Genomic DNA, 24,571 nt, shown 5'->3' with positions numbered 1-24,571 from the left:
GTCTAGTCCCATAAGTGACAAGGAAGCTGATTAGAAAAACCAAATGGTTTATTTTTAAAGAGAAAGAAAAGGAGTCTAAAGAAAACACACAGAATGTGTTTGAGGGTTTACGCAAGCATCATTTCTCAAATTTGTGGGTTGGTTCCAGTACCCAGAAGGAACAAATATGTTCCTTCTCAAGCATATGTTTTCAGGTCCTTCTTAAAAAAGACACTGTTGCTAGGTGGAAGTGGCTGGAAGACTTTTTTTTAATCTGAGCGCTATTTTAAGCTGGGTTTTTAGGCTTCTGGGGAGACAGCTTTTTTTTCCCCCCCTCAAAAAAAAAAAGCAGGAAAAAGAGCTTGGGGAAGAAGATAAAGAAAATGTTCTAATTCCAGCCTCTGCCAATGGCTACCTGTCAAGAGCACTGTTCAGACAATTAGTGTGTTTTTACTAATGAAGGCTTAATTACAGGTTTATTAGGACTGTTTTTCCACACTCCTCTTCAGAATAAAGCGATGAATATTCTGGAGGAAACCTGGTGAGGGTTCCCCAAAGTCCCCACACAGCTACAGTTGAGCAATACACGAGCCAGAGGAGTTACGCAAGTTAAGGCTAAAGCAATTAAAATCAAATGAGCATACTCGGGCCACCGCAGGGCACATCTAACGACACCCGGCTCAGGAAGGGTCGCCAGTGTGACCACTGCTGATGGAATCGCCATTCTGATGTAACACGTGGATAAGCCATAAAGGCATAGTAGAGGGTAAGCGGTTTGGCAATGGTTTGAGGGGGGCTTTTCTTCTCCAGCCTGCTGCAGACAGGGACACAGAGCACCCAATTGTCACCGTCACCGGCTGGCCTCCTGCTAGCAACACAGGAGAGGGCTCAGCAGACCTACCACCCCTCCCAGGACACCAGCTCACAGGGTTGGGACATCCGTGGTCTCGCAGGCCCAGATGCATCTCTGGCTTGGACATGGTGAGCCCACAACACAAGGGTTGGTCAGCATCCACGAATGATTGCTCTGGAAAAGCCATTTCATTTCTGCTAATGACCACAAAGGCAAAGGCTTTTCTACAGTACTCCTTAGAGGACTCCCAGCTTCCTCTTGCAGCTGATGAAGCTACTTATTTTCAGCAACTAAAAAGGAGTCAGTATAAATTATTTGTCCTATCGGCAAGTGCTCCTCTCCCCCTCAAAAGACAGCATTTCCTTCCACTCTATCCATCAGAAGAAAACGGGTAATGAGTTCCATTGACACCACTTAGCTGTGTAAAACGTGCTGGGAAGGCATCTGCTTTAGGCTTGCTCTTCCCAACTGCCTTCTGGAAAGCTGTTCTGAAGCTATTTTGAAGCTGGTGTGAAAGCTCTCGTTGCCAGAGACGGAGAAGCCCAGGTACAAAGCCACGACTCAACCACTTGTACAGGTGGCATCTTTTTAGGGCCAGCACTCGGAGTACCAGCCACACAAGCAGTTCAGCAATCATCCGTGCGAACAGTAACACACGGGCTCAGGCAAGTCACCTGCAAGCGCGAGAACAGGCCACCCCAGACAAAGTCCACCCAATTCCAGACCCTGCAACTGCAATGTCATTACTGGAGGATCTAAAACCACCATCAATCTGGAGAGTTGCCCACCCACAGCACAAGGCAGCGCTCAAATCCGTTGCTTACTGAAGCTCAGGCTAGTAACATTTTGCTACTGGATCACTTCTAGGTCAGCACAAATTTCCAGGAGCCAGGACCAGCTGAAGTTGAATTTGGGCACCTACCAGTGGCTAAGGACAGGCCCTTGCCCACAGCTGCAGAGAAGAGTCAACGTTCTGGCAAGAGACATTGTCTGCCTTGGTGTTACAGAGCATGCAAGACCGCCTTCTTTCTTTGGCATTACAGACATCAGCAAGTGCCAACCCAACAGTTAATGTTTTAAGCTCATTTAGTAATCAGCAGATTTATTTTTAGCCTCCCTTCTTGAAAGGACAGGTCTGGGGATCTTCCCCAGACTTTTCCCACTTTGGCCCAAACCAAACCAACCACCCTTTGGAAGCCCAAATCTCATGCCCAGAATCTCTCCCCTTCCTCCTTACAAATTTGAGCTATAGGAAAGAAGTCACAATCCAGATGACAGCAGAACTCCCAATGCTTAGACACATGTCAGCATCCGTGGGATACAGCTCCAGGACACCACCCTGACAAGCTGTAGGACAGGAAGTTTCATCGAGCCTTAATTTACCATCAGCAGAACACATTCTGTTCCTTTGCTGGACCTCACTTCCCAAAGTTCACATTTTGCATGGGATTTGCATTGCCCCTGAGCATGGGCTGAAAAGAAACACTCACCGACTCTGTGCAAACATCGCTGTTTTCAATAACGTTGGCATCCCCAACAACTTTTCCAATTTCTCTCTCAAGAGTTGCCAAAGACTCCTGGGCCTTAGGGAAGAAAAAAAAAACCACAGAAAAACAGGGGAGGCACAACAATTAGCAAAGGCTGAGAAGCAAACCCCCCTCTCTCCAGGAGCACTAAAGACAGAGGAAATCACTGTTCAGGAGGAAATCTGTTTTATGCCAGATTCGCTCAGGGGACCAACACATTTGCTAAGATTGACATGTCTCTTTACAATCAGCATGTCGCACGTCAGCCTGCCTGCATTTGAAAGCAATTCTACAGGGAAGCTTTAATAGTCTCATGTCAAGTTATTAGGTAAAAATTGTGCAGCAAATTTTTTTGTACAAGAGTAACAGCACACACAGGTCTCCAAAAGCCTAATCATAGATCTGCATTTATATGGAATATACCGTGAACCAGGAACATGAGCACAGCTCGCTTCATGTCAACATCCAATATAATTGTCCTGAGCAAAATGTTTTAAACACCTTAGTGCAGCAGGTCTCCTTTGTCTTCTCACGTCCTAGCAGCGCTTTTGCAATCATCTGTCCCTGGTCCCAGAACAACACCTGCCCCACCAACAGCTCTCTCCCCACTCCAGCCTTGCAAGAAGGCAGCCCATTTTCTTTACTATGCATCTCCCACAGAAGGACCAAGGGGTTAGACAGTCTGGAGCCAGAGCTCAGCCACTCTGCAGACTATTCTTGGCTCCACTTACCAATTCTCCCACGAGAGGTTCGTTTCTGGGGTGACAGACAACACTGAGACCTCTCATGCTTAAAAGATTTCCCACTCCAATCCATCTTGCAGGAGCGGCCATTGAGGAAGAGCAGAAGTAACCCACCTGCTTGTCTCATCAAGCTGGTGTAGAGCTAACTTTGAAGATTTGCAGCCTCCTGGGTCATAGCCAATTTGTAACCACGTGCAAATGGGCAGATGGCTTGTAAACCAACTTGTAACCCACCGCTCTTTGAGACTGGATTTAAAAGCTTCAGGCTGTGGTGTGGGTGTAGGGCTGTGGGATGGGCTTTTTGTTAGGCTGGGTTTCTTTAAATAAAGAATTATTTGTCAGCCCCAAATCACCACTTGTTCCCCTTGGCATAAAATTATGCTGAACAAGAGACTCTTTCAAGAAGGATAATTAAACAGAGCTGTTAGTTGCATTTTTATCATTTCAACAGACACACAGGTATCTTGCATGAGCTCTTACACCCACACTCCCAGTCACTCGGGGAACCAGCGAGTGGAGTAAGACACCCCACCAGGCAGGCAGTCTGCTCAAGCCACTCAAATCACCCCGTTTTCCAGCACTGCAAAACTACAGATCTTGAGGGTTTCGATAACATTTAGATCTGCAACTGTTAAGGGCCTCTGCTTACCTTGGGCAAGTCACCAGCTACCTTCTGCCTCTCGTTTTGATCAACTTTGAGTTTTGACAGTGTTTCGTTTAGCTGCGTTTTCAGCTGCAAAGTAGTAACAAAGAAAATCAGTTTCCCTCACACGCACAGATTTTATTTATCTGTCCCACGGATTAACCCAGTGCACACTGACTGCAAAGGGAGTAAGATTACTAACAATTATTGCACACACTGGATTAGTCAACATGTATGATGAGGTTCACAAGGACAGTCAAGGAAGAGAGACTCCATCTGTAAAGATAAATGCAAAGAATGGAAACTACAGAAGAAAAGACATGGTTGGCATCAGCTTGATTACAAGTGGTTTCAACTTTTAAACTGTATTGCCAGTAGGAATATTAGCAATACTGACAGTACGTAAGCCTCTCCAGCACTCTTATCCAGACTTCAACTTAATTCACAGCAAATATGCAAAAATGTAGATTGTCATCTTCCTAATTCAGGCTAAACAGTCACTTTGCTGCTGAATAAACTAAAAAGCTCTACTTGTCATCTTAATAAAGCACCACTTACTACAACTATGTTGACTTAACCAGTCTGTTAATGTCACATCAAGTCATCAATCACTGACAGGGATATATTAAGTTGTCGATTGTGTTTAGATTCAATCAAAAAAAGTGAAATTATTTCAGTCAAGAGGGATGAATACTTTGTACTGGCTGCCCTTAAACTAGAGCCTTCCAAAGGATATAAACATTTTTTAAAGAATATTTCGATTGCTCTTCAACACAGCACACAGAACCAGCCACAGCACTTAAGGCTTGAGCTGCAAATAGGAGTGCTAACAAGAAGCCTGAGTGCCAATTTTGTTGGGATTTGTGCCTCTGAAGTGCACTGTGCTAATGTTCACTATTCCTGCTGTCAATCTTCTTGGGAGCCCGCAGTGGATTAAAGTGAACAATAGGCTACTCAGAGCCCTGAATTCTCACCGATTCCAAACCTACGCGTTGTATTTGTCTCACCCTTCCTTGGAAGGTTCCCCGCTTTGGAGCACCTGGACTGGTGGATGCTGCTTTTCTACATTTTGGAGAAGCACTGTTGAGCTCCTCTGCAGTTGCAGCTTCTCTCCTTGCTCACCTTATAAATTAGTTGGAAACGCATTTTGAAATCCCATTATTACTATTCCTCAGCCTCCTGCCTACTGCAAAAAACAGTCATATACACCGGACGGCATTCCTGAGCCATTCGCATGAAGGCAGTTGTTTACCACCTCCTCACGCTCCTACCAGCACAGCATCATCAGATTGCGGAGTCAAGCTGCCCTAGCAGGGAGCTCAGCTTTTTAAGCTTTTGTTGTTACAGACATAATAGAACGTTGCCTCTTAGATTCAAGAGGTTGGCGTTTACTGATTAACTGTAAGAGATGCATTCAATTCCCATTTCCCTCGCTTTCAAAATGAGAGGCTTTGGTTACTGAGGCAGGATGCTAATCAATGCTGTAACTAGACTTGCCAAGCGTACTATTAAACTTAAGCTGATTGTTATTGTGGGTTCAGGGTTTAAGTCAACTATTTTAACCTAGCTACATTAGTGGCAGTACCCCGGTGAGATCAAAAGCTCAGCCTGCAGTGACAGTTGTCCCATCAACTACTCTAAAAACCACCAAAGACATGGTGACAGAGACAACCTTCCCCAATTCTGGCTCAAGAGCAAGGAAGCACTGTTCAAACACAAGCAGAGGAAGGATGTGACTGCTCCTGCAGCCTTAAAAACACATCACTGAAACAAAAGTGAAAGGACTCAAACAGGAAAACCATGCATCTTTGGGTCTATAGGTCCAGCCTCGGTTAATCCAACTCCTTCTTGAGAAAGCCTGGTATAGGTGCATTAGTAGCTGGATAGCATTGCTAGCCAAACACGCTGTAACATAATGCATGCACCAAACCAGAACAGCTATTCAGCCACATCAGGATGCCAGCTGCTGAACGGCTGGATGCTCTGAATTCATCTAACATTGGTTTTGGCCAATCTCTATACATACAGAGGAGGATGGAAAAAACTCTGCACAGTCAGAGCACAGATACCACAGTTGCATCCTCAAAAGCTTTAGAAAAAAACCCCAGAGAGTAATCCTCAAATTAAACTGATGAGAGCACAACTTTTGTTGCTCCAAGGACATTATATTTGCTGTTGCGTATGTCTACACTGTAAAACATTGATTCTCAAGAAGTTTCAGGAATGAAAGTCTTACAGACTTTGGAAAAAGTCTTAAGAACCAGACATGCTATTGTTAGGAGCAGAGAAAGAGACAAATTGCAAAAGTCAGACTACATAAATGATTGCAATGGACAAAAATATCAAGCTGAAGAGGTTAGCAGAACAGACAGGATTTGAAATAAGTCTCCGCTTCATAAGTATGCTGGGAGCCTAGTTTGTGCCCAGCGGAGAACGAGCTTCTTACCAAATTTAACTCTTCATTCTGTCTTACTGCTTCAGAATATGAATCATCAAGTTTTTTCTGCAATTCAGTCAACAGATCTTTGAGCTGAAATGAAGTTTAGAGTTTTAGGATTTGTCTCCTTTAGGATGCCCACTTTTCTTCTGCTCAGTTATTAGTGTGTCGCTCTACCCTAAGGTCACAAGCATATAAACTCCTCAGCCACAGGGGCTAAGCATTAGATTAGTTTGCCAGCCAACTGGTAATCGAACAAAAGAAAAAGAACAGTTTGGTCAATCATGTTTACCTCTCTGACTTCTGAAACATAAGTAGATCGTTCTATTTCTGCCTTTTCTAGTTCACTTTCCAAATGTTCTCTCTCTTTTTTAAGCTAGAAACAGAAAAACAGAGTTAAACCAGATGTTTTCAGTGTTTTCATGCAGTATCGTTTTCTTGATTTATTATTAGCTATAAATTTCTAGCAAATACTCCATGACATTTAGAGAGCATTTCAAATCCAGTGATTGCACAGCACAGATTTAAACTGTTACATTTCAAAAAGATAACAAGAAAAAGAATCAAGCCCAAGATCAACAAGCAGTAAACTCCTCAGTTTCACAAGGAAAGAGCCCAAGCGGGCGAGCAGAGAAGTAAAAACCAGGACAATTTCCAGTACCCAGCTTCTCTCCTCCATAAAAACACTGGCCAAAAGATTCAGTTTAAACTGCAGCACAGGCTGCACTACTTGCAGGAGAGAAGTCCTAGGAAATTCAGACCTACAGCATAAGCCTAAATCATGCTTTATGTAACAGAAAGCTGCAAAGAAAAAACACCTGCACGTACAGTTTCAACTTCTTTGATTTCTTCCTTTAACCTCTCTACCTCGTGCTCCAAAGAAACGACCGAAGAACGCATCTGCAGTTGCCAAGAAAGAGAAATACATCGTTTAGCTGGGTTGGTCTAAGACAAACTCCATGTACGCACAAGCTTGCTTTTAAAAATATTAAGGATGAAACCACAGTGACTGAATAAAGACACTCACTCAAATAATTCAATATACTGAGTCTCCATTAGAACACCTTTCCTACCTTCTCCCAACATAAGTTCTCTGAGAGTTAGAGCCTATATGCCTGAAAGATTTGGAATATATGGACTAAGCCAGTTGTCCATTAGCCATGGTAAGGGAAAGATCTTTCCTAGACAGGGAAGACTGTCTCCATCCATGTATTATATGTAGCCAAACCCAGCATATTTAGCCTTATTAGAGGCTGCATAAGTGCAGCAGATGGTAGCACATCTACAGTTCAAGATCTGACAGCCTTTTATAAGCCCCTCAAACAAGATGTTTATAAATCATGTTTGCTCCAGGCTCATGCTCCGGCACTCAAATTTACTAAGCAGAAGTACTTTAGAAATAATTTATTTCAAAAAAAACAGTTTGACCTACTTTAACTCTAGATTAGGAAAAAACATAAAAGGCTTTTTTCTTACCATTTTTGCTAGCAACAGAGCCTTCCTAAAAAGGAAAGCTTTGCAGGCAATTTCAAGTGTAATTAGTTGACCATAATGGATTAAGCGCTATTTTAACAGCTTCCAAAAAAATTGTTATGATTATATGATACTTAAATTTCAGCACAAAAAGCCTGTATCTGTTCACAAATGGAAAAAAACAGGTGCTTAACAGAAATACAGTCTGAGTTGCCAGGATCAGAAAAATATATATTCCTGGGCACATTAATGGGACACATGTACATTCCCGAGTCTTTGGCTTCCTATCCCATCAGCATTAATATTACTACATGCTATTTGGCTGCCTCCTGCATCACCTGCGAAGGACTGTGACACAGACTTGCCATTATGGTCAAAGACCTTATACCTGTGCTGTTCATTTGTTCTTGCTACTCTGAAGATGGCAATAGGAATAGCCACACAAATCTAAAGACACCAACAATTCCTCCAATTTTCAGGTTTTTTTTAAATGGAAAGATGTTCCTCAAAAAAAAGTCACTCTTAGCATGAAGCTAAGTATCGGAGCACCAAAAATCCTGTTGTTATAAGGAGGGATCATTCCTATTATACTGGTTGCAGACTTCACCTTTTTCATCCACTGGTCACACACACATCAAACCAGGCAGCCAGGGCTGTTCTACACCTGCATTCACAGTGCTCAAACACCCCCTGCGATTTCAAGCAGAAACTCCCTGGCTGCAGCAAAAAGCAGATCTTCAGAAATACCTGTTTAAGTTCCTTCTGTGATTCTTCAACTTTTATCTTCCATTTGCTTTCTTCCTCTTCCACACTCCTCTGTAGCCTTTGTAAAATCCCCTCCTAAGAAGAGAGCAGGGTTTGAAAGCTTACAGCAGAAAAAAGGCAGCTTGCAACATCACAAGGCACAGGCAACCAGGCAGCCCGCTTACCGTCTCTGCCAGAACCGATTTGTATTTCTCACACTCCAGTTGCAGCAGTATGTGCATTTCCTCGGCCTCCTTCAACTTCTGCTCCATAGCCTGGAAAAGGAGAAAAGGGACCAGAAGAGTCACGTCTCAGCTGATGGACTGGAGTTCTGTTATTTAATTCAGCAAGCAAGCTAGTATCATTCACATTGGCAAGTCTTTCTTGCCAAGCCACGTAAAGACAACAGCAAGTGCCGTGTTCACCTACAACTCTCGCTACTCAGTCACAAACTTTACGTGAGTTACTGCAGTAATTCTGAGTCGCCTGAAAAAAACCAAATTACTTCAAAAAGGGAACAGGGATTTTGATTCTAATGAACGTTTTCACAACTCCACAAGGTGCTTTTGGAAGACGCAAATACATTTCTGATTTACAAGATGCAAATATCTATCAAACAATTTTCTTGTCACCTGTTTACCAATTTCAACTTCACAATCCAGAGCACAATTTGCAAGATTTATACTGGAAAAATAAGCTATGCCACACACAAGGAAATTGTCCACCATTTGTGCCTACCTTGACGTCTTCAGATCCTGAAGCCTCTCTCAAGTATTCCTTAGCCATCTTTTCAAACCCACATATCCATTCACTATGACTCTGTTGGGAAAAGCATTCCGTTAAAGCTGAGAATAACCTCAATAAATCTATCTTCAGGACATTTGCCTCCAACCGCAGGCTTACGGAGCAGCGTTTCAGTCCCCTAATTCCCCGGAGCTAACCCACAGCCTGACAGCCGTTGTCCAGCTAATACCACACGAAGCCGAGCAGAGCTGACAGTCGGCGGGCAGCAGTCCAGGAGCCCGAGGTTACGAGCGAGACACAGTTCACGGGGGCTTGGAAGCGCTGAAATACAACTGGGTGAGTGAGGTCTCCCTGCAAGTGTCAGGGCTCTACAAGAAGTATTTGAAGACTTTAAGGAATCTTTTCCAAAACCCCTGAGCAGTTAAAGCAGACGCTTACTACGTAATTCTAGGGACCTCAGGAGGACGACTGCTTTATAACCTTACAGAAACAGTGTTTTTGAAGACTATTTCTAGTTCATCAGGAGACTAACTTCAGCACATTTGAGAATAATTTTAAATACGAATATTCAAAACCTCTAGACGTTACAAATGAAACGCAGAGCCCAGTTTTCCAGCCTCCCTTCACATCGTTCACATAATCTAAACCATACGAACCCAGTGCACTTCCCTCGCAAACAACTAGAAGCCACCAAGTGTATAAAATTGGAAATTGGTGGGTTTTGAAGGAACTTTGGGAACAAAACAAACACTCCCGAACTGCATTAACTGGCACTGAGGCAGCACAGCCCCTTTGGAAAAAGGGGGACAGCTGTTATCTGCACAGCAGCCGAGGAAGATGGATCCCCATCATGCCAGACAGTGAGCAAACATGCAGCAGACCTCAACCACCTCTGAAAATTTACTATCTCCATTAGACACAAGGTAACACAGGCAGATGAAACAGATGTTGGGGCAGTAAAAAAAAACCACAAGATAACGATAACTTTTTTGTTTTAACACTTTTCTTGAAGGAACTGTGTGCAGCTTCGCCTCTTTGCCACTGGCAAGTACAGGTATTGCCAGCAGAAGACACTCAGGTCTCACTGCAAAATCCTTGGGGCAGAGGGGACCGTGGGGAAGCGCTCCAGCCTGCCCAGCGCAGCAGGACCAGAACTCCCCAGCAGTACGGTAGAAAAGCCACTTCTCTTACCATGTTAGAAGGAAGAGAGACTTCAGGGAACAGCTTCTGGAGTAGTTCGCGCGTCTCCACCTCGGCAGCTTCCAAATGCTGCTGCTTCTCCTAAACCAAGAGAAGGGCTCACGTGAAATTAGGCAACACGCTCCAGACCTGGCAATAGCCTCTTCTATGCCTAGAGTAACTGACTTAACCCAGAAAGGTGTTTAAGTGAAAAAGGCGCTATAGTCTCTAAAATCGCCAGTAAATTGCTTCAAAAATTGACACTGAATTGCTTCAGTATTTGGCCTTCACATTTGTTCATGCTTTTAAGCTTTTATATTCATTAAGTTCTCCTCCAATTTAGCTTGTTTGTACAGAAATTACATCATCACTCACTTGTTCACAACACAAACTACACTATGCTGAGTAACTGCATCCACAGATCACACCAACCCTGCCACTCAAGTTGAGCGATCTCAAAACCAAGAAGATTGGTCAATCAACAAATTTTTTTTTTTTAAATCCATACTTATTTTAAACAATTTTAAGTGGGGAAAAAAATCACCATAAATTAACATCACCACATCAAAAACAGGTAATTAAAGTCAAAAGGAAACTTTGTGTTAATGCACATTTGAACCAGGCCAAGAAAGCAAGACTGTTATCTTCTAAATATTACTTTTAAGTACTCAAGAGAGACCCTTACATCCTCCTTCCCCAAGCTTGGATGCAAAGGGAAATAATTATTAGAGCTGTGTGACAATCTCCAGGTTCTCTTTGGCTTTGCTCTGCAAATATAAATACACAGAGCCAAGGGGCACCACAGAGCCATTGGTCCTCTACCATTTATTTAACATTAAAAGCAGACCAGCCACAGGACATTCGCTTGCTGTGCTTGTGGCAGGTTGGTTTGATTTAGCCATACGACACAGTTTAAATGCAGAAAGCCTGAACCCCTGCGCAGAAGGCTGCTTTCCGCAAAAATCCTTCACTAATATTTAGGGTTGTGGTTTTTTTTTTTCTTTGACATCGGCGTTAGTGCGCCTTGCTGCTCTGAGTTCCTCTGCTGCAAGAGATCGGTGGCATTAATAGGTTGAGATTCAGAGACAGAAACGGACAGGAGACATTAGGTTGTGAAGCTGTGCTAAGTGTGTTAGTTTTCAGCAATTTAGGAACCACCGAGAAGTGGCAAATGGCTGTTTGATGAAGTCTTCCGACTGCAAGAGAAAGCAGGCAAGCGTTAGCACACAGCAAAAGCAGGTACACAAATTCTCTGAACGCGGGGCCGAGCAAAGAGCGGAGACATCTCCGAAACACAGACGCACAATCCCAAACCGGAGCTCCTCTGCTTCTAGCTACCTGACTTGTGGTTTTCGGTTATTTTGATGCTTTTTTTGAAATCTGCGCGGTGACAATCAACACCAAATCAGGCTCACAGCAAATGCAAGCTCCTTTCAGAGCAATTCACATCCCCTATCATTTTGAACATTGGCTCTGACAGGACCTGTCGAGCTTCATATGCTTTCAAGGGGGAAATTCACAGCTGTGGTGACACCGTTTTCCTGAGAAGTTCCCAGGTTTTTAAATAACAATCTAGTTCTAGTTGTTTACGGGTCCAATAAGGTTATTCAAGCACAGTGAAAGCCCAGTAGATGAAAGCAGGTTGCTCACCAGCACGGTTTTTATTCTAGAGCTCCCCACAAAGAAAAAACGATTCACAACAGCTCTAACAATTATGCAAACAGAAATCGAAAATCAGCATGCCGACAAATTAAAGATTAAAAAAATAAAAAGAAACCTAAGGACAACAGGAGGAAGCAGAGGTGAGAGTATATGAATGATCACTCAGAACAGACTATATTTAAATTGCAGTAAAAGTTAAATGCCTCCATTTCATTTAAAGAACCAGCTGCAGATTTGCTTCTAGCTTAACGCATCGTTTCTAGCAGTTAACATTACAACCTTGGCAGTCTTGTTCACTTTGTCCTGCAGCAATTTTTCAGTTGATGCCAATGCTTCCATTGCTTTCCAGTTTTTCTCCCGAAGGTCCTAATCATTTTTAGAAAGAATGATTTCAGTTCAGCCAATATTCAAACTGTTTCCGCTTTTACTTCAGAGATATATTTTGCATCACATTCCACCATTTGCATTTAAATGCTGGTTACTGCAAGATGATTTTTGCTGGGTAAGATGACATACACTAGCAAAAACAAGTGTGATGTTTGAAGAGTTTGAATGAAAAGGGGAAAAAAATGCCAATTTCTGCCCAACCTGCCCCCGTGTCCAAAACTGATCCAAGTGTTACTGCAGAGCGTATCGCTACAGTGACCCCACACTTTGACTGCACTTGTAAGAAGAAAGAGGGAAGTTTTCAAAAGTAGTGAGGAACACAGACACCAAACCACAGATTACACAACAGAGTGTTAGGCATGTCGCGTTGCAGAACCCAGCATGGACCCCAGTATACATGGAGGTGTACACATTTATGCCCCTGATCTTGCAACCAGATCTAGCTGCGTAGATCTTTATGCCTCAGCCCAAACCTACTACGCCAGGGCTGATTTTAGAAACGCAAAGCTCACGGGCTTGGTTCACAGCATTTACGCGCACAGCTCTCTCCACTGTGCCCAAAGAAAACTGGTTTGCTCACCAGTGCCCTCCTGGGAGGTTTTGGGGTTTCACCAGTGGCGAGCACACCCCAGATCCACACGGAAACACCACCGTGCCGTACCGCGCTCCTGCATCTTTCTTGGCGAGGTCATCAAACGTGTACTCCACAAGACGTCAACATGCAAGCTCAGTTAGGAGGCTGAGAGCTCTTATGAGAGCCTTGCAGCTCTTATCTAGGAAGAATGATGGGCCTTGTGGGGAGGAGATTATGGTTCTTGGGACTTCGATTTCTGGGTTGTTTCCAACCCTCAGAACAATCTGCTTTGTCAAAGGGCTATTTTTGAAAGGCTGTGGTGTTGTTTTTTTTAAATTCACAACGCAAAGTGGCATCGAAATCCTAGCGTGTACCTACACTATTTTTACTTTACCACTTCCATTTGCCTGCTATCCTAAAGGCTGTTTCACAGGACATAAAAACAAGATTAGATAAAATTGCGATGTGGAAAGCTGGGACCTACAGGCACGGTCTGCCTTTAGCAGTAGCAAGATTTCTGCCTGCACCATGAAGGGTACTTAGACCTTGCAGTTCCCTAGGGAACAGGCATACATATGTTGTACCTTTCCAGCTCATCTGTCTTCTAAGAATACCGAGCCACTACTTTATTTCAGCTCTTAAGCAACACTACTTGCTCAAAAGCTCACGTTCTCAGGATTTTCCTTGTGCATCTTCCCTTATATTGTGCCACTTTCAAGCAATAAAGCTTATTGCATTGTATTCAGGCAACAGCCTTTATAGGCTATCAAGGAGAGAGAGGCAAATTAAAAACCCTCTATTTTAACAACTTTTTTCCATATAACTCAAAAGATGCCATCCTCTTGCTCTGCACAGGTAGTGTATTACAAGGAAGTAAGTTCACAGCTCTGTGATAGAAGATACAACCTTTACTTCCACCCACAAACAATCCATGCTGCACCATCAACGGCTGCTGTAAAGAAAGGCTCACTGTCCTTCACCTCCTTCAGAAGATCAGGATTAGCCACTCTTAGGAATGGGAAGAGTCAGATCTGAGACCCCTGAAGCTAATGCCTCCTCCCACGTCCACGCACAAGGACCATAACTCGGTCAGAGCACAGCCCCCTTCATCCTCCCACCCTCTCTCCCCAAACTCCCTCTTCTTCCTTTGGCAAAGGATGTGTTTCTGAACAGGGCTAACAATGCTTGAACCCAAGTCTGAGAACTTGCTAGGGGATGTGTCCCCCAGCAAGTCTCCTCCCTCTCATCAAATCAGCAACTTGTCAAAGAGCTGATGAAACTTGGAGCAGTAAAGTAAGGTATGCTTAGTCACTCCCAAGAAAAGAGGAGAGGAGTCTCCTGAGGACACAAAAGGGCAGAACTGTCAGAAACATTTTCCTAGCAAATGCCCTAGTATTGAGGAGTGCTGTGCACACAGGTTTGGTTGTTCTTTGGGGTTTGGGGGTTTTTTGGGGGGAGAGTGGGGGTAGAATTTCCTTACGTTGTTCTTTTTCCTCTGTTGTTCAAAAGCATTTCTCTGAGAGGCAAGCTCATTTTGGAGACCGGCGATTTCCTTCTCTTTCCCTGCAACCCTGAATTAGCAAAAAGAATCATAAACAAGTCAGGAGACATTTAAGAAATCTCAAGTGAAGCACTGACACCCTTTCACATACGCTAACTTCCCTTCCAGCAACACACTCTCTTTGAAAAGCTGCTCTCACCGACTTGGCGGTACCGCTTGCTTCCTACTGCTCTGTGAACTGCGGGCTGCCAGAGCAAAGCCCATTGTAAAGCTGTTGTTTGCCTACAACAGGCATCTGCACACATTTATCAAGGCCACAGAAAGGCAACCCATTAGAGAAGGATAAGTCAGCCAGCCCACGCTAGTACAACGCCACAAAACAGGCAGTGCCTGCTGGATAAGAGCATTCTTTTTCAAGTACCTAGTCCGCAATTTGTAAGTCATTTAAGTTAAAAGAAAAATAATTCAGCCAGCCAAAAATGCATGACAGTGGCAATTTGTGTAGCACAGTATAAGCCAGCATGGCATTAGCTTCCACGCAGTTCTTTAATGCATTTCAGCTCTACGTTATATCACATTTTACCCCTAAGACTTTCCCTAGGAAAAGATTTTTACCAGATGATTTTATAGTATGAACAACACCCTCTACTAAGCTGAAGTTCCAAGAAAAAAAAGCCTGTCACTTTCACCTGGAACACCAACATTTAACTCTTCAGACATGGAGCTAAGCTGACATGCATTTAAAATTATATCAATCATGGTTTGCTTACATTGTGGGCACAACATACTGCAAGCACTGTCTGCAGCTGAGGATTATTAGTGTGAGCAGAATCTTTATGTTCAAGTTTTATTAGATAGTCAAGTGTTGTGTTTTTTTTTTTAACTGGCCACTTCTCACACATTGATATTGTACATTTGTCATTTATTTCATCTTTTAAATTTCCTGAGCAAGAAGTGAAATGAAGCGCTTATCTATTGCATTCAACTTTTGGCAGTACTCACACTTGCAGAAGCTCCTCACTTTGGACAGCCAGAGATGCCTACAAACAGATCAGAAACTCATTAGGAGCAGATCAGCAGCAAAGAGTGATGCAGAGGGCGTGATCTGCCTTGTTAAGCAGGCATTGCGGCAACACCAAGCAGCTGCACTCTCGGCCTTCAAGGGAGCCCTGAACAGCCTCCTTTGGCCAGAAGAACCCCGGCTGTGATATACAGTGTGTAAAGACAGGGATGGAAAGCTAGACAAGAACACAGCAGGCGTAACAAAGAGCACAAGGCTGCAAACTCACACGATAAAGAGAAGCAGGAACAGATATGCAACAGCCAGAAAAGCTGTCTTAGTGCAATCCAACCCTGAAGCTGTCCCTGGATTTGTTTGGTCAATACAACTACTGGTTTTCCATGCATCCATACAAGCCACCACCACCCCCCTCCAACTTCACTCAGTAACACTGCAAGTGGAAGCTGTACCTGTTTGCAATTCTCCTGCTTTAGTTCTTGAATTTGAATTTTAAAAGATTCATTTTCCTTTTGCACATCCTGTTGAAAGAAAAAAGGCAATATATCCATATGTATACATACAGATACACACTCGCAATACAAATGCTCCTTACAACACAAGACACCTCTATCAAAACTTTACCTGCAACTGTTTTACTTGGTTTGCAATTTCTCTCTCTTTTTCTTCCACTACAGCTTTCAACTTCTTTATTTGTTCTTCTTCTCCTTTCAACCTGCAAAGATAGTTTAGAAAAATAAGAAAAGAGGGTTAACGTGAGAACTTATGCTAAAAAGGGACAGACACTCTAGCTGGGACAGTGGTTCGGCAGCAGAAACAACTGAACTTTGTATGCTATATATAATCATCAGCCACATGGAGAGCACATGCATGGAGAAGAAACCATTGCACTGTGGTTCTAAACCAAGAAAACTAACAAAAATACATGCCAGCTGTGGCATCATGTACTGCAAACACCTACCTGCTAAGAACTGGCCTGAAGCAAGTTAGTCATTTCACATGTCAATCAGCAAACGCTTTTAGTCATAGCTGATCTCAACAGCATTCAGAGCAGAGAGGAGTCATCCATCACCTGAGCAAATCCTGCAAGCCAGCTGGCTGTGAAGGTGCCAGGGACAGTCTCCCAAAGGTGAGGCTGCCTTCGGTACCACGTACTGGCTATACCGGAGCCCTTCTGCGAGGGCACATTGTTACAAGAGCTGCATGGAAGACAGAGCCCTTTTTGGCACAGTCTCATACAACCTTCCTTCCTCTGACTTAGAGCAGCCAGACAGAGCAGAGTCAAAACAGAGGGAAGTCTGGCAGCATTTCTCCATAAAACAGGAGCTGGAGAATTGGCTATTGCATCTCAGACTGAAAATGGCAAACCGTATCTGTTCATTGCTTTTACCGACTCAGCGACAGGCACTTAAATCCACACTTCTTTAAACATGCTAAACAGAAGGAGAAATTATCACTAGACACAAGAAGTAACAGCAATTTCACTACTTAGTAGAGCCCTGGGTGATCATTCACTTTCGTAAAGTGTATGAGCACTACTACTTAGGCACGCCAGGCATGGACGCCAGACGCTTGCTATTATACACGGCAGCAGACGCACTGGCTGGTGTACGTCCATCGGCACTAACAGCTTATTTTAGCAAAGCCCATAAAATTCTTGAAACCAATTCATACATTCCAATTTAAGACAAACGCCAGCACTGAATGCATATTATCAGCAGGCACTTGAGAAACTGCTACTAAGCATACTCACAGGTTCTCCAGGTCCTGGACTTGGGATGCAGCAGGTACCTGAAAAACAAAGCAATTCCCAACCTCAATTTGATGGCACAGTAAAGCTTTCAAATTAACAGCAACCCTTTGCATGAGCAGGGGCACCATACAGCCTGCAAGATACTTGCCAAAGAAATACCAGAAATTTTGCATCACACGCTGCTCCAAGAATATCTAAACACATAATGGATTTTAGAAGCGCAGCTTATACCAAGCATCCCAAACTTCACACCAGCCAATTTCTCTCCATTCCACCTTTCCCTTGGGATAAACGCCTGTCTAGACATCTACCCAAAATAACTCAGTTTCTCTTCTTTATCATCGACAAAAATCCAAACTGAGCTAGAATACTGCCTTACTGGAAAAATTCTTCCGTTAATTAACACCTGGCTTCAAGGATGTCCAGTCTCCTCTTCTCAAGTCCAGTGCAGGAAATCAAAAACACCAGTTGCAACTTCTGCAACAGGTAAAGGCAGGAAGGACTCACAGCAAAGCCTGACCACTTCAGGGGGAGCTGCTGTGTTCAGTTACAGCAGGAGTTCCTCTGGGACCACAGCCCTGCAGAGACGCTACTTGAGTCTGGAAAGGAGGTACCTAGGACACAGCTGATTCTGTCTATCAGCTTCAAAGTTTTCAGACCACCAAAGCTAGTCATTACACATAGTTATCATCCAGGTTAAAAAAAAGCTCTCAGAACTTGTTATCCATGTAAAACCTATTTTGGATGGACACAGTTAACTAGTGGGCTCTCTGCACTGTAGACTACCAGTTCAGTGAAGTAGGATTTAAAATAGCTCTGTAGGTTGAGGCCAGTGCAAACCCCTTGTGAGAGTTAGAGGACAAAAACCATCTTCCAGTTCAACTGAGCATCACTCCCAAACCACATCCACTCTGCAGGCCGTACCTGTTGGAGTTGCTGCAGGTTCTGCTGTTCTAACTCCTGAACTTTACCGGTTAATTGTGCAATTGTATCTTTCTGATCCTTTGGGAAAAAAAAGCAAGTTTAGAAGTGTACATGTAACTTTTCCACAGCCAGAAATACTGCAACAGAATTTATTTCCCTTTAGAATACCAAGGAAGCTTACCTGCAGCCATTCTCCTTTCTTAACAATCTCTTTCTCCTTCTCTTCCAATAAGGCCTCCATGGTTTTCACCTGCTTTTCCTTCCCCTTCAACCTGTACCGTTAAACACACATAGACACACAGCCTAAAGCCCTGCTCTTTTATCCATCACAAAAGACATCCTATGCTTTACAGCACATAACAAACAACAGCAGCCTATGCGATCAAAGGCACAGACACAATTCACCCACTAAAAATCAACGTGTGAACACTTCCACTTCGGTCTGGGTTAGCAAGAGATGCCCTTGATCAATAGTACTGCTCATTAAGTGAAAGCAGACAAATTCTGCACTGACATATTGCAGGGTTTTCACACACATGTGTTCTTCTCATCTAAAAATACTTCCTTCCTCCCTCCCCACAGTTAGGGACACGAGGGGCTGCCAACCCTGGTGACTCCATTCCCACTTACCCACGCAGCTACAGAACAGATACTACCAATGTAAGTCTGCCATAGCACCTTGGCTATGTCCTGCTATCCTGACTTGAATTTAATCCCTTGTATGTTAACTGGGACTCATGAAGCCATGCAGCACCTCACCTTGATTGCTGTCTCAGACAGGACCAAGTATTTAATAAGGACACGTCTACCGAGACCAGTGTTAACAGCCTGGCTCACTTCGTGCAAAGTGCAGACACCAGGCGAGAACATTTTAACTTAAAATAGACTGGAGCAGGGAAGCGAGGGGTGCACAGGGCAGATCAGACATGTTAACAACTGTACTTACAGAGTCTGAAGTTCTTTGACTTGTGATGTAATTGACACCTAAAGAAAATAATAAGTACTTCAGTTCAATGCACATAGAAGAGACATAAATGCTATAAACTGCTTTAAGTAGAATTATGGGAAAAACGCCATTAGACTTTACTAGAATAGGCACTATTTTTTACAGTTATAGAAGCATAAACATGCTTTTTTTGTGGGAAAATAAATTACGAGAAGTCAAGTGTCTCCACTATTTACTTTCTCCACATTTAAAACGTGACCCAGAAAAGAAAACAGTGCAAATGGGAACACAAGCAGGCCCACTGGAGCACCCTTCTGCCACAAGAGACAAAGGAAGAAGCAAACACTGATGATGACAACCACCTCACTAGCAACTGCAGCTCAGATCAGAGAGATCATCCCTGGTCATTTAGACCTTTGTGCAAGCAAGGGCTTTTTAGATGTTCTCTGCAATGTCGGCGCTCCCTTACATTCCCGTTCTAAGGCTGAACGTGGATTGAAGAAACAAGATTTAGTGGAATTTTGTAGAAAAGCCTGACAGGGGCTATCTGTGTAGATACTGGCTGTCCAAACAGCTTAGTCAGTCCTCTACCACAACATGGCAGGAGTTTCAGACATTCCCAAAAACCTCTATTCTGCTTGCAGGATACTAAAAGCTGCATATACACCACCTTTGGAGCAAGCACCCCTCACATGCAGCTTTCCAGAGACGGCAACTCTAAACTGCATTTTGTTCTGGGCTCTGTGTCAGCTCCAGGGAAGGAAAAACACACAAATAATTCCTCCAGTTCCTGGGAATTTGCTTTGGAGGAAAAGCCCAAGACGGAAACACATTCTATGAAGCTTTGCCTAAAAAAGGACAAAACTTTAACACTAAGGAAAGAAGAAACAGGGGTGACATGTTGGAATGTAGCTAGAAAGACTGAAAAAAAGTGCAGACCAAAAAAAAAAACCACAACCCACACACCCCACACAAACAAGCAAGCAAACTTCCTGACAGCACGATGGATTAAGCTGCCTGCAGAATGGGCTCCCTAAGGAAACGTGGGTTCCCGTTGTTTTGGATGCTAGACAGCAAGCATGCCAAAAAAGCCAATACTCCTCCATTTCTGCATTCCTGACAGCTAGTGTAAAACTTATTCTGCCAAGACAGGCTTTCTTTGGACACTGGAAAGAACACAGTCTCAGGTTTACCTGGAAACCAAATACTATTCGGGCCAGTAGTATTGTTCTAGCAACACAGAAGGCCAACAAAAGGAGAAGCACCTTCAGCACTTGAGATTTCCAAGGTGCCAGCCTCAAAGGATGTCCCAGGGTTTCATGTTTACTATAGGGACAGTACACAATATGCCCAGCCAGAGCTAATGCTACAATGCTTTAAGTGACAGCAATTCTTGTCAAATTTCATACTAAAAGCCCAAAAAGCTTGGGCATCCAGAGGAATGTGGTTTCTGAAGGACAGTGGTAGTTATATTACAGCTTTATATCCAAGAATAGTGTAGCTCTACCATTAAAGACTTCCCTTACCCAATTCACCAGTGAAAGAAAACAGACTACAACAGAAATGAGTGAGCAGCGCATCCAAGGCAAGGCTGTTTCACACTTCTGGCACTAAGGTATTTTACCTGTTTTTCCATCTCAAGCTGGGAATTTCCTACTTCTTCTTTCAGAGCCTCTATTTCCTGTGTCAAAGCCTTTTCAATGACAAAACAGACAGGATTGGACAATGGAAACACAAAAACGCCACAAAAATGGATGCTACAAATTCATCACTATAGAATGCCATGTAATAACAAATAAATGGTAGTCAGTGGCATAGACACAGAAAGGAAATTAGGTATTGCAGAGATAGATACCTGAACAGTCTTCTCCTTGCTTGCCACTTTAAGGATTTCAGCTTGTAGGAGTTCTTCTACTGATTTTATTTTTCCATCCTTCTCATGAATCCTTACAAAAGAGCAGAGGAACAACATTAGCTGGCTGAAAAAAAACGTGCTAGTTGAGCAAATACACAAGGCTTTGGTTCTGCTATCACGTCGCCAGCCTCTGGGATCCACAGTGGGACCTCCCGCTATTGCGGGTACCATCTCTCACCGCAATCCCAAATCCAGATACAACAAGCAGGAGAAACAAATAGGAGGAGTAAGACTGGGAACAGCGCAGAACAAGCTGGCTTTATATAACCAGTAGTTCACATGCTAAATAGATACTACTACTGTCTAAAAATGCAAATTAAGGTATCAATAGTCCCTGGAATGACACACACTTAATTTCAGCCTTCACTGGACATTCCAGCGAAGTATTTAACAACTTCAAATACACACAGAGAGCAAACAAGCTCCCTCCTTTTAGAGGGCCTACTGAAGACAAACAATTATCAGATAATTCAGTGCAATTCCTCATCTAGTCAAAGTTAGGCTTATGAAGTTAATTGCTCAGCAGAGAAGCAACTACATTTTCAAAAGGTATTGATCTGACTTGACATGTTTCCAAAGTGATAATGCTTCCTGCCACACACACACTCTTCACCCAATTAAAAGCAAATCATTTCAGGGAAGCAAAACAGTCATGGAATAAAGACAGACAGATGTAACAATCAGAAATGAAATCTGTGTAGTAACTTACACTTTCTGCAGTTCTTCCACCAGTGATTGGAAGGAAACCTGTTGAAAACAGAGCTTCAACTTAGAAAAACAGAAGAGAGAAAAACAATCTGCAAGTATTGAGGGGTAAAGAGTAGAAAGCTTGAGCTCTTTGGCACTGGGTAAACCATGCAGCAGACTAAAGATTTTATCTATCTAGCTGCTCCTGAGAAAATTAGCTGTTGGTCTCCAGTTCCTGGCAAACTAATAATGCCAGGTCTGCTGCAAGTTCCAGGGGGGGGAAAAAAAAGCAAACCAAAAGCAAACCCACACCACCTTTACCAGGAGAGGCTGAGGTTCAGGACCAGCATCTGATCAGCTAACCTTTTCATACTGGCACTACTGTACACCTCCCCACAGTTACTGTGCTTCTCCTCTCCCACAAATTATTTTCAAGGAACTAAATGCTCTCCTGAGCTGCCTAAGAAGAGCTGGATGTCAAGGAAAAGGCACTTCCCGATCGGCGAGCGCACATCAAAAACTATAATACTGTGACAGTGTCACTGAACAGAGACATAAATAGAAGGGGGCTAAGTCACACCTGCACAAGTGTGGATTAACATTAGAAAGCTGAAATATGCATAATGAAGCTGATGTGGAAAGAGCTGCCTACCAGCCATGCCTGCTCCACTAGGCTTCTGGAAAAAAGCAACCCACAGCCATTTCAGTACGTGACAAACTCAAACCAGAACTGCTGCTGATTGGAACCTTTACATCTGCCACATTTCTGACACTTATGCAAAGGAAGTATTTGACAGAAATATCAGCTTCCAGACCAATGCTGGAAGAAAACAGAATGCTTTGCCAAGAGGCTTCAAAGACGTCTTCACCTTTTTCCCTTGACTTCTGCAACCACAGCAAGATTCTTTTAGATTTAGTTTAGGTGTAATAAAAGTTTTAGATGAAAAGTACTACCTGCTCTGATTGCTGAATCTGCAGACTTTGAAGTTCTTTTCTCAAGGATGAATTTTCTGTTCGCAGTGCCTTTGAAAGCAGACATACAGATAATGAAAGACTCATTTGTTGGGGAAAAAGTGTTAAGCTTGACGGAAAAGTCATTTCTTTTAGAACAAGCGAAAGACTTTGAAAGCCTGAAAGAGACCCTCTCTGCAGCAGTTGGAGCCAAAGTATTCAACGGGCTAATTATTACAGGCAACTCAGAGCGGACTTCAATCTATAGGAAGGCAGAGTCCACAGAAACGTCAAGGTGATGTGCTCGCATCTGTGGCTGTTTAGCAATGCAAGAGTTTGCTAGCATGCAACCCCTCCCCAGTACAGGGGTGTCAGCAATGCACCTGGAACTTAGAGACATTAAGAAAGTGAGCATTGTCTTGGCTCTGCCCAGGTAGACAGGACACAGCTTTCCAGCAAAAGCCATCTGAAAACAGATAGGGATTTTTGTACTGGCTTTCTAGATTTCTCGTCATTAGCTTCTTTATAAACGGAACAGGAAGGAAATACCTTCAGCATTGCCCCAGAAGTGTCACTAGTTTATGATCCGTTTAACCCTTCAGCTTACCAACAAAGCAAAGAGATGCAAGAGCCCCATACTGCCACGTTTTTACAAAACACCCTTTCCTAAGACAGATTTGTTGCAGATTAGGCCAAACGTACAGCTCTGGAGATGTATTCACTTTATTCCAAAAGACACCAGGTAAACATGCTGGCAAAATACGCTCTAGACTAAGCACAGAGAAGCACTTACTGTACGCCATCAACGGTCACACTTAGCCTATCTTACCAAAAAGATTTTAACCTGGTTTTTGTTTTGTTTTTTAATGGTTGGACTTGATGATCTTACAGGTCTTTTCCAACCTTAGTGATTCTGTGATTCACAAGAGGCTTTTCCTATTCAAAGGGAATGATCTCAGGCTGCACTGTGAGCACTCACATATACTTTGCACAAGAGCACTTAATCTCCACTTCCCCATAAAAAGATAATATGAGAGATTTTACCTTCAGCTCCTCCTCTTTATTAGCCACCTGTATGAGTCCTGCCTCAAGCAGCTCTTCAACTGTCTTGATTTTATCATCCCTCTCTCTCATGCTAAGAAATTAAAAGTGAGTATTAGCAAAAAAGAGAGTTAACCTTTGATGGCAGTTTAGCCATCAACAGTAACCTTGCTGTCAACAAAACTGGATCTTTATTTTAGCCTGATTCAAGACAAGAAAGTTTCTTACCTTCTTTCCATCTGCTCTAACAATTCTTTATTTGCCTATAAGAAAACACAATAAGGTGATCATTAATTGGATCAATAATGGTTTGGGATTTTAAAAACATCAATTTAATGATGAAGAGCATTAACCTAACCAGAACCTTAGTTACCACACTAATCCAGAAGGGAAAATAAAATAGGGGCAGAATGTGCTCATGGCATGTGTGACATCTTTCCAGCATCAATATTAGACAGTCTTTCAGGGGAGGTACAGATCCAGCCCAAATGCCTTGATGATTTTACACTGATGGACTGCAGGAGTTCTAGCAACAAGATGCTGTGGGACACAGGATCCCAGTTATCCTAGGGAATGTCAAGCATACCAAGAACTGTGAAGCATCTAATCCATAGCAGCCAGCTCAGTACCTGAAAAATTTGTCTCTTGAGCATTTATCAAAACCACAAGCTCCATTTGAGACTCACTCAGCAGAGCACTTATGATTTCTCAACAACACATTGTGAGAGACCACATGAGAAACATAAGCCAGCTAGCAAGAAAAAAAAGAAAATCAGACCCACTATTTCAGACAGGACACCAAATAAGCCAGACCTAGGGGAATAAAGCTGCAAATCTGGTTCTCTGCCAGAAGAAAGGGAGCTGCTCCAGACAGGGAGCTGCTAGCTAGCA

At 43.2% G+C, this 24,571-nt stretch overlaps 1 protein-coding gene across 5 annotated transcripts in view; it reads right to left on the bottom strand.

The window, feature by feature from the left end:
- Positions 1 to 24,571, bottom strand: part of KTN1 (kinectin 1) — a 54,210-nt gene that overhangs the window by 4,111 nt on the left and 25,528 nt on the right. The window contains exons 18-41 of one of the 5 annotated variants that reach the window (XM_009813511.2): positions 23,909 to 23,943; positions 23,684 to 23,774; positions 22,643 to 22,711; positions 21,711 to 21,748; positions 20,942 to 21,032; positions 20,711 to 20,779; positions 19,087 to 19,124; positions 18,322 to 18,412; positions 18,141 to 18,218; positions 17,217 to 17,254; positions 16,088 to 16,178; positions 15,916 to 15,984; positions 15,448 to 15,485; positions 14,425 to 14,515; positions 12,263 to 12,349; positions 10,334 to 10,423; positions 9,137 to 9,217; positions 8,584 to 8,673; positions 8,402 to 8,494; positions 7,010 to 7,081; positions 6,474 to 6,557; positions 6,191 to 6,274; positions 3,751 to 3,834; positions 2,323 to 2,415 (exon numbers count right to left, since the gene is read on the bottom strand). In XM_009813511.2, the coding sequence (XP_009811813.2) occupies positions 2,323 to 2,415; positions 3,751 to 3,834; positions 6,191 to 6,274; positions 6,474 to 6,557; positions 7,010 to 7,081; positions 8,402 to 8,494; positions 8,584 to 8,673; positions 9,137 to 9,217; positions 10,334 to 10,423; positions 12,263 to 12,349; positions 14,425 to 14,515; positions 15,448 to 15,485; positions 15,916 to 15,984; positions 16,088 to 16,178; positions 17,217 to 17,254; positions 18,141 to 18,218; positions 18,322 to 18,412; positions 19,087 to 19,124; positions 20,711 to 20,779; positions 20,942 to 21,032; positions 21,711 to 21,748; positions 22,643 to 22,711; positions 23,684 to 23,774; positions 23,909 to 23,943 (1,785 nt within the window). Of the gene's footprint in view, positions 1 to 2,322; positions 2,416 to 3,750; positions 3,835 to 6,190; positions 6,275 to 6,473; positions 6,558 to 7,009; positions 7,082 to 8,401; positions 8,495 to 8,583; positions 8,674 to 9,136; positions 9,218 to 10,333; positions 10,424 to 12,259; positions 12,350 to 14,424; positions 14,516 to 15,447; positions 15,486 to 15,915; positions 15,985 to 16,087; positions 16,179 to 17,216; positions 17,255 to 18,140; positions 18,219 to 18,321; positions 18,413 to 19,086; positions 19,125 to 20,710; positions 20,780 to 20,941; positions 21,033 to 21,710; positions 21,749 to 22,642; positions 22,712 to 23,683; positions 23,775 to 23,908; positions 23,944 to 24,571 lie in introns of all 5 variants that reach the window. The other 4 variants (XM_059819999.1, XM_059819996.1, XM_059819998.1 and 1 more) reach the window with 4 other exon arrangements.

This window comes from Gavia stellata, chromosome 7 (assembly GCF_030936135.1).
Source record: "Gavia stellata isolate bGavSte3 chromosome 7, bGavSte3.hap2, whole genome shotgun sequence".
NCBI lineage: Eukaryota > Metazoa > Chordata > Aves > Gaviiformes > Gaviidae > Gavia > Gavia stellata.
The sequence above is the reverse complement of the archived record's forward strand: the minus strand, read 5'-3'. Positions and strand labels throughout refer to the sequence as shown.